The sequence below is a fragment of the Rhincodon typus genome, chromosome 7, assembly GCF_021869965.1.
Source record: "Rhincodon typus isolate 14 chromosome 7, sRhiTyp1.1, whole genome shotgun sequence".
Classification (NCBI taxonomy): domain Eukaryota; kingdom Metazoa; phylum Chordata; class Chondrichthyes; order Orectolobiformes; family Rhincodontidae; genus Rhincodon; species Rhincodon typus.
Window position 1 is genome coordinate 89,479,409 of NC_063338.1, and position 10,204 is coordinate 89,489,612.

The 10,204-nt window shown below is 44.8% G+C and overlaps 1 protein-coding gene across 1 annotated transcript in view; it reads left to right on the top strand.

The window, feature by feature from the left end:
* Window positions 1-459: 459 nt before the first annotated feature.
* The window catches only part of slc15a2 (solute carrier family 15 member 2), a gene marked incomplete at its 5' end in the record, with an annotated part of 108,708 nt that continues 98,963 nt past the window's right edge, over window positions 460-10,204 (top strand). The window contains 3 exons of the mRNA XM_048599259.1: window positions 460-556; window positions 1,620-1,761; window positions 8,691-8,783. Of these exons, the coding sequence (XP_048455216.1) occupies window positions 460-556; window positions 1,620-1,761; window positions 8,691-8,783 (332 nt within the window). The remainder of the gene's footprint in view (window positions 557-1,619; window positions 1,762-8,690; window positions 8,784-10,204) is intronic.

A 10,204-nucleotide genomic window follows, 5' to 3' on the forward strand; every position in this document is an offset into this window, starting at 1 on the left:
GATCTGCTGGCCTTGTCCTCCTAGATGATATAGGTTTCAGATTTGGAAGGTGCTGTCGAAAGGACATTGGTAACTTGCTGCAGTGCATCCTGTAGATGGTAAACACTGCTGCTAACGAGCATTAAAGGCACTGGACATTCATAACTCAATCTGACAAACACTGACCCACAGTGGCTCAATGTATTTTCAACTAATCATCAACTTTGTGTCTTTCATAAACAGTTTTGTATCCCTGCCTAACAGCACATGGACTGACAGTTTGTATTCCATGCAGGAAACACCTGAGAAAGGAAGGCGTTGGGACACGTATATTTGGAGTGGGTCTTGAACGTGATGACTTAGAGGCATAAGTGCTAGAAATTGAACTGCTGCTCAAACCTCGTAATGTTGTGCAAGAGTTGACTTACCAATGTATTTCTTTAATGCAATGCAATTCCTTTGAAAACTGCCATCTTTTGCCTCCTGCAGAGACTATGTGGAACCAATTACCCGCTGAGCATTCTATTCGTTGTGGTGAACGAATTCTGCGAACGTTTTTCCTACTATGGCATGAAAGGTATGTTTGATCTTCATGCTTTTTTCCGAAAAAAAAAATCCTTGTCCTGTGGGTTGCAGATGGACCTCCATTTTGCTGGCATCATACAGTGTGGAAGCAGGCCATTTGGCCCATCAAATCCACACTGACCCTGAAGAGCATCCCACCCAGACCCATCCTCCCTACCCTGCACACTATGCAGTAATTTAGCATAACCAATCCACCTAACCTGCACATCTTTGGAGAGTGGGAGGAAACCAGAGCACCTGGAAGAAAGCCATGTAGACAATGTGCAAACTCCACACATAAGGTTACCCAAGGCTGGGTTCAAACCCGCGTCCCTGGCACTGTGAGGTAGCAATGTTAACCACTGAGCCACCGTGCCACCCATGTCCTAGAATGGTGCCAGTAGGAGCCCTTCTTATCCTGTTTTAATCCAGTTTCTAAAGTGGGTTTGAAGAAAACTTGGGTAGCCTGGTGACTGGTAATCCAGAGGCACTTGGGGGGCGTGGAATGGATTCTGACTTTTATTCTTGTTATTCACTCATGGGCTATGGGTGTTGCTGGCTGGCCAGCATTTATTGCCTACCCCTACTTGCCCTTGAAGGTGCCTTCTTGAACCGCTGCAGTCCATGAGGGTTAGATATCCCCACAGTGCTGGTAGGGAGGAAGTTATGGGATTTTGACCCAGTGACAACGAAGGAAAAGTGATATCATTCTAGGTCGGTATGACGTGTGACTTAGAGGAGAACTTGCAGATGGTGGTGCTCCATGGGTCTACAGACCTTTTCTTTCTAGGTGGTAGACGTTAGGCTTGGAAATTAAGCCTCGGTGAGTTGCTGTGGTGCATCTTGTGGGTAGTACGCACTGCTGCTACTGTGCATCTGTAGTGCTGGGTATGAATGTAAAAGGTGGTGCTTGGGATGCCAGTCAAGCAGAGTGCTTTGCCTATGAGGTTCCAGGCTTCCTAAGCATTCCCACCACATAACTCGGTTTGTATTTTCTAGAAAACGTAGGTTTGATCAACAAAATGTCCTGTTTCCATTCCTCGGTTTCTTACATTCTCATGTTTATTGCATTGCAGCTATCCTCACCTTGTACTTTACAAACTTTCTTCATTGGGATGATGATCTATCCACTGCCATCTACCACGCCTTTTCTGGATTGGCCTATTTCACACCGGTCCTTGGAGCTCTCATTGCTGATTCCTGGCTGGGAAAGTTTAAGTGAGCTGGCATTTTGTTCAAATAAGTAGCCATTTCTCCTTTTCCTGTTTTGTGATGATGTGAATCCCCTGTCTCCTTTAACCATGCTTTTCACTGCCGCTAACACTCAGTGCACTGCTGTCTGCTCCTGATTCCACCTCACCAAGTGAAGCTTTGGAGGAGAGTTGGTCAAACTGTTCTCGACTTCCTGCAGATGCCTGTTTGATCATGAGGAAGTGTCCAAGGGCAGCCCAGCAATTAGTGTTGCACTGATTTTTTTTTCGGTCCTTTGCTAAATTTTTGACTGCCCTTGAAACCTTGTCAAAGAGACAAAGGTGAAACTGAGAAGACCCATTTCCCACGATTATTTCAGAAATGCACACCGGCCCCACCTTAAAGAAGTCATTGTGGCTCCACATGGTGCAAAGTCAAAGAACAACACAGCGCAGGAACAGGCCCTTCGGCCCTCTAAGCCTGCGCCAACATAGTTTGCCATTCGATGCTAAAACTGACGTGACTTCCAGGATCCGTATCCCTCTATTCCTTCCTATTCATGTATTCGTCCAGGTGTTTCTTGAATGTTACTATTGTGTCTGCTTCCACCGCCTCCTCTGGCAGCGTGTTCCAGGCACTCACCACCCTTAATGTGAAAAACCTGCCTCTCACATCTCTTTTAAATTCCCCCCTCTCACCTTGAATCTGTGTCCCCTAGTAATTGACCCCCCCGACCCTGGGAAAAAGCCTCATACCTTCCATTCTATCCATACCATTCACAATCTTATAAATTCCTATCAGGTCGCCCCTCAACCTCCTGTATTCCAGTGAAAACAAACCCAGTCTCTCCAACCTTTCTTCATTATTAAAATCCCCCAAACTAGGCAACATCCTGGCAAACCTTTTCTATACCCTCTCCAAAGCATCCACATCTTTCTGGTAGTGTGGTGACCGGAACTGTACACAATATTCCAAGTATGGCCTAAATAAAGTCCTATAAAGCTGCATTTCCTGAAGAAGGGTCTAGACCCGAAACGTCAGCTTTCCTGCTCCTCTGATGCTGCTCGGCCTGCTGTGTTCATCCAGCTCTACACCTTGTTTTGTCGTAACTTGCCTAGTGTGGAGCTGGAGGAACACTGGAGGCCAGGCAGCATCGGAGGAGCAGGAAAGTTAATTTTTCGGGTCGGACCCTTTCTGAAGAAGGGTCCCGACCCGAAACGTCAACTTTCCTACTCCTCTGATGTTGCCTGACCTGCTGTGTTCCTCCAGCTCCACACTGTGTTATCTCTGACTCCAGCATTGGCAGTTCTTACTATCTCTGCATAATTTACCTATCCTATTACTCAATGCCCCTTCCAACGAAGGCGAGCATGCCATAGACCTTTTTTACTACCTTATCTACCTGCGCTGCCGCCTTCAATGATGCGTGGACCTGCGCACTCAGATCCCTCTGCATTTCAATACTCCTAAGGGTTCTGCCATTCACTGTATAATTTCCAGCTGTACTTGACCTTCCAAAATGCATCACCTCACATTTGTCCAGATTAATCTCCATCTGCCATTTTTCTGCCCGTGCCTCCAACTGATCTATATCCTGCTGTATCCTCTGACAATCTTCCTCACTATCCGCAACTCCACCAATCTTTGTATCGTCTGCAAACTCACTAATTAGATCAACTACATTTTCCTCCAAATCATTTATGTAGACCTGATGAGTGTAGACCCTCCACTTAAGACTTATCCCTTTAAAATTGTACTCAAAGATAGTGATTATTTTGGGGCGACAAGGTGGCTCAGTGGTTAGCACTGCAGCCTCACAGTGCCAGGGACCTAGGTACAATTCCAACCTCGGGCGTCTCTATGAAGTTTGCACATTCTCGCCGAGTCTGCGTGGGTTTCCTCTGGGTGCTCCGGTTTCCTCCCACAGTCCAAAACTGTGCGGGTTAGGTGGGTTGGCCTTGCTGTCCAGGGATGTGCAGGCTAGGTGGATTAGCCGTGGGGAATACAGAGATAGGGTAGGGGTTAGGTTTGAGTGGGATGCTCTTCGGAGGGATGATGTGGACTCAATGGGTCGAATGGCCTGCTTCCACACAGTAGAGGTTCTATGATTCTATGAATAAGCAAACGGAGAAAACCCAAGACAATTATCCATTGCAAATCCTATGGCTGAGACAGGATGCTCGGGTTCAAGTCCTACTGTTCTAGAGGTCTGTAGTAACATCTGTGAACAGGTTGATTAGAAAACATCTACAGGAGTCAGACAGTATCGGGTTCCACAATAAAAACAAATATCATGGCAGGAAGGCTTGCTGGTGATGTTGGGCAGGGTTTAACCTGGTTTGGCAGGGTGACAGGATCCTGAGGACAATTTCAGATGGGACAAAATCAGAAACTGAGGTAGAAGGCAAAAAAATCGTGAAGTAGTCTGGAAAGCAGAGGGGACAAATGTTAGAAAATAATGAAGAGTTTGTGTTCCAAGGTATATAGGAAATAAACCTGATGAGTTGAGGGCATATGGCTGAATGATATCATAGCTATTGCAGGAATATAAGCGGAGGAAGAATGTTCCTGATGACTGGGGAGTCCAGAACCAGGGGTCACACTTCGAGGATACAAGGTAGGCCATTTAAGATTCAGATGAGGAGAAATTTCTTCACCCAGAGAGTAGTGAGCCTGTGGAATTCTCTGTCACAGAAAGCAGTTGAGGGCAAAACATTGAATGTTTTCAAGAAGGAATTAGATGTAGTTTTGAGGGCTAAAGGGATCATAGGGTATGGGAAGAAACAAGGAGCAATTGTACTGAGTAAACAAGGAACAGAATGCTGAGTTGGATGATCAGCCATGACCATATTGAATGGCAGAGCAGGCTCAAAGGGCTGAATGGCTACTCCTGATCTTATTTTCCTATGTTCCATGATGCCCTAATGCAGGGCAGCTCAATGTTCCCAGTTACAGGGTTTTTAGACAAGATGGAACAGAGAAGTTTGCTGACAATTTTGATCAAAAACAATTACAGCAATGAAGTGGAATGTCATGTTTGAAGGGTCTTCAAATGAGGTTGTATCGATTGACATAAGAAACAACTAAGGGGCAGTCACAACGCAGGGAGTGTAGTTTAGACTCCCACCAGTCAGGAGAAAATAGAAGAGCAAATATCTAAAGTTTTGGAGTCAATTTGTAGCTCAGGTTGTGGATGTTGTGGTTGGTTGGCTTGCCGAGCTGGTTTGTTGCTCCTCAGATGTTTCATTACCCTGCTGGGTAACATCATCAGTGCAGCCTCCAATGAAGCGCCGTTGTGTTTTCCCGCCTGTTATTTAAACTCTGGAGTACATTGGGCTGGATTACCTCACTTCCGGTTTTCCTTCGCAATGGAGTGTATATGGGGTCGAGTTCTGTGTGTTTGTTGATGGCTTTCTTCGTGGTGTACCAGGCTTCTAGGAACTCCTGTGCCTGTCTCTGCTTAGCTTGTCCCAGGATCTTGGTGTTGTCCCAATCGAATTGGTGGTTCTCCTTATCCATGTGGATAGAGATGAGGGAGTATTGGTCGCGTCTTTTTGTAGCCAATTGGTGTTCGTGTACCCTTGTTGTTGATTTCCTTCCTGTTTTTCCAATGTAGTGTTTGTCACAGTCTCTGCAGGGAATCTTATATATGACATCGGTCCTGTCCATAGTGGGTAGTGGGTCTTTGGTTTGGGTGATCAGTTGTCATAGGGTTGATGAGGGTTTGTGTGCTACTCTGATGCCCAGTGGTTGTAGGAGTCTTGTGGTGAGTTCCGATGTGTTCCTGATGTAGGGTAGTGTGATGAGTGTGTCAGGGCGTGTAGTGTCTTCCTGGTGTCGTTCATATAATAGGCATCTTCTGACCCAGTTTTTCGGGTATCCATTGTCTTTGAATAAAACACAATGGCGCTTCATCGGAGACTGCACTGATGATGTTACCCAGCAGGGTAATGAAACGTCTGTGGAACAACGAACCAGCTCGGCGAGCCAACCAACCATAACAGAAAAGTAAATATGTAGGTAAGTATCTGACAAGTACACAAGAAACAGGGCATTAATTGTAAGTTTATAACTGGGATAGTTGCAGTGCAAAAAGAATGAAAGGAGCAGAATTTTTGAAATATGTTCAGGAGAATATAAATAAAAACTGAAAGAATTGCGGAAGCTGTAAATTAGAAACAAAAACCTCGGGGGGGGGGGGTCACTTGACCCGAAATGTTAACTCTGATTTCTCTCCACAGATGCTGGCCAGACCTGCTGAGCTTTTCCAGCAATTTCTGTTTTTGATTCAGGCGAATGTTCCAAGCCAGTGTACACATACAAACATATAAATCAGGAGCTAGCAGTCAATCAGGTCCAGCAAGAGAACTCTGGAATTGACTGTCAGATTTAAAACTAGGCAACTGGAAGGGGTGGCAATGAACAAGGCATTTTGGTGTTTGTGATTATAATTCGGTTAGTTATAATACAATTATGGAATAGACAAAAGTTAGAGCAGGACTTAAAGTTCTAAGTTAAGGTAAGGTCAATTTTAGTAGCTTGATGAATGATGCAGTGTGATTGGAAACAGCGACTCAAAGGAAATAAGTGTTAGAGTAATGGGAGGTATTTAAGGGGGATATTCAAAGTGTTCAGAGCAAACATGTTCCCACAAAGAAAAAGGGTGAGAAGGTCAGTTTTAGAGCCTGCTGCATTTCAAGGAGCACACAGGATAAGATAAGGCAAAAAAGGAAAGCTTATGCCAGATAGCAGGACACTTAGTGCTACAGAAGTGGTATACAAAGTGTGGGAGTGAAATGCAAAAATAAACTTATGAAAGCAAAGACAGGACATAAAAGAATAATTATAAGCAAAATCAAGGCAAACCCAAAGATGTTTTATCAATACGTTAAGAACAAGAGGATAATTAAGCAAAGACTATGACCCACAAAACAACAGAAGGTAAACAATGCCTAAAGATAGAAGATGTGGATTTTCTACTTAATGAACATGTTGCATTTGTTCTCATAAAAGATGGAATAATGCAGACATTATAGTTAAGGAGGAGGAGTGTGAAGTTTTGCATGTTATAACTGTGAGGAGATAGGAAATATTAGTATTCACGAAAGTGGATAACTCACCAAGCCCAGATGAAATTTATCCTTGACTGCTAAAATAATCTGGAATTAAATGCTAGCCTACTGGCGACCATTAAACCATTGCTGATTGTCATATAAACCTGTCTGAATCACTAATGTCCTTCAGGGAAGGCAATCTGCTGTCCTTCCCCAATTCAATGTAATCAGTAAGGACAGGCGACACCACCTCCTCCATGGTAATCCTCAACACTAGTGCCCCGCAAGGCTGCATACTCAGCCCCTTACTACGCTCCTTATACACTCATGACTGTGTGGCCAAATTCAGCCTTAACTCCTTTTACAGATTTCCTGATGACACTAAAGTCGTGGCTCGGATTGCAAACAGCAACGAGACAGAGTACAGGAAAGAGATAGACAGCTTAGTGGCATAGTGTAAAGACAGTAATCTCTCCCTCAATATCAGCAAAACTAAGGAGCTGGCCATAAGCTTCAGGAAGTGGAGTGGAGGACACGCCCCTGTCTGTGTCAATGGTGCTGAGGTGGAGATGTTAAAGAGCTTCAAGTTCCTGGGAGTGAAGATCATCAACAATCTGTCCTGGTCCAACCACATTGACAGCACAGTCAAGAAAGCACGTCAATGCCTTTACGTCCTCAGAAGGCTAAGGAAATTTGGCATGTCCACAATGACTCTTACCAATTTTTATGGATGCACCTTAGAAAGCATCCTATCTGGATGCATCACAGCTTGGTATGGCAACTGCTCTACTCAAGACCACAAGAAATTACAGAGTTGTGAACATAGCCCAGTCCATTACAAAAACCAACCTTCCTTCCATTGACTCCATCTATACTTGCTTGGGAAAGCAACCAACATAATCAAAGACCCCTCCCACCCCGGTTATACTCTCTTACACCCTATTCCATTGGGCAGAAGGTACAAGGTTTGAAACCACGTACCAACAGATTTAAGAACAGCTTCTTCCACACTGTTATCAGACCAATGAATGGATCTCTCATATGTTAAAGTTGATCTTTCTCTGCACCTTCTCTGCAGCTGCAATACTATATTCTGCATTCCGTTCTATTACCCTGATATTCTTACTAAGGTATAATTTGTCTGGTTGCCATGCAAAATGATACTTTTCACACTCCTCCTCCTTAACTATAATGTCTGCATTATTCCATCTTTTATGAGAACAAATGCAATAAATGATAATAATAAATCAAACCACATCAAATCAAACCCACCTACAGGTGAATCCAGATCTACAGCAATTAGATTGGCTCTTAACTGCCTTCAGAAGTGGCTCAGCAAGCTGCTAAATTCAAATGCAACTAAGTACAGCTACCAAAATGCCCACATCTTGTACAAGAATAAAGAAGAATCTGTGGTATTTCAGAGATAACACAGTGTGGAGCTGGAGGAACACAGCAGGCCAGGCAGCATCAGAGGAGCAGGGAAGCTGACGTTTCGTGTCGGGACCCTTCTTCAGAAACATCTGCACTATCTCTACAGTATTTCAGCTTTTCCCTTAATTGCGATATTTTGAGACATCTGGAAATGTGGTGAAGGCAGGTTCAATTGAGGCATTCAAGAGGGCATTGGATAGTTATTGGGATAGAAAGGGTTTGCAAGGATGTGGAGAAAAGGCAGGTGATTGACACTGGGTAATAGAACTGGTGCAGTCTGGATGGGCTGAATGGTTTCCTTCTGCACTGTAACAGTTCTGTGACGTTAAGCCAGACATTTGGTCATCCATATAAATTTAATTGATTCCCAAGCATCCTACTGCTTAAGCACTGGAATGTGATAACTGTAATACTTATATTCATTTTAACGTAATATTTATAAGTGCTTGTTCTTCTGCTTCCAAACAGAACCATCATCATCCTCTCCATTGTCTACGTTATTGGTCATATTGTGAAGTCTGTCGGTGCAATATCAACTGTGGGTGACCAAACCGCACATGTGTGAGTAAAAGTGATGATTTTATTGATGCTCTAATTTTCCTGTGCAGCATTGAGCTTGTGCTGCTCTGTCAGAGGGGCTGTCTTTCGGATGGAGATTTGAATCTCTCATATGGGATGCATGAGGCTGTATGTCGTTTTGGTTGGGAATGGTGCTACATCAATACAGGCTCTTTCAATGATTCTTTACCTCTTAGTGCCGGAAGTGCACTGTTTGATGCAACTGCCCCCTGCAAACACCACCCGTGAGAAATCCAAGTGGCGATCAACACTATGCAATAGTCACATCTGAACCGTGGCTCAAGAGTTGGGACAGTTCCCAGTTCAGCAAATCTGACCCGAGAAAGAGTGCTGTAGAAGTTGGAATTTTCATTATCTGGCATTGTGGCTCTATAACTTGGAATGGGTGCTGAGGCTGCTGGGTTGGGGAATGAACCAGCGTTGTATCAACTTTTTAGAAAAGAACCCCAGACAGCCTGCTTCTACCTCCTTCCCGAAACCCACAATTTAGACTGCCCCCCGTAGGCCCATCGTATCATCCAGTTGCTGCCCCACCAAGCTCATTTCTAACTACCTTGACTCTATCCTGTCTCCATTTGTCCAGACCCTGCCCACCTACATCCACAATTCCTCTGATGTCCTCCATCACATTGACAATTTCCATTTCCCTGAGACGAACTGCCTCCTGTTCACCATGGATGTCCAATCCCTCTATACCTCCATTCCCCACCAGGATGGTCTGCGAGCTCGTGGCTTCTACCTCGGCCACAGGCTTGAATCGGCCCCAGCCGCAACCTCTCTCCTCCGCCTGGCTGAACTTGTTCTCCCACTGAACAATATCTCCTTTAATTCATCTCGATTCTGCCAAACCAAAGGAGTTGCTATGGGCACCAACATGGGGCCCAGTTATGCCTGCCTGTTTATGGGGTAGGTGGAACAATCCTTGTTCCAGTCCTATTCTGGCCTCCTCCGACAAATCATTTCTCGGTACATCGACGACTGCTTCATGCTTCCGCCAGGACCTTGAAAAATTTGTCCATTTTTCCTCCAATTTGCACCCCTACATAACCTTCACCATTTCTGACACTTCCTTGACTTCTCTGTCTCCATTTTGGGGAATAAACTGTCCACAGCCATGCACTACAAAGCCACTGACTCCCACAGCTACCTTTACTACACCCTCTCCCATAGCTACCTTCACTACACCCTCTCCCATGGCTAGCTTCACGACACCCTTTCCCATAGCTGCCTTCACTACACTCTCTCACATATCTACCTTCACTACACCCTCTCCCATAGCTACCTTCACTACATGCTCTCCCATAGCTACCTTAACTACACCATCTCCCATAGCTGCCTTCACTACACCCTCTCCCTTAGCTACTTTCACTTCACTCTCTCCCAGAGCAACCTTCACTGCACCC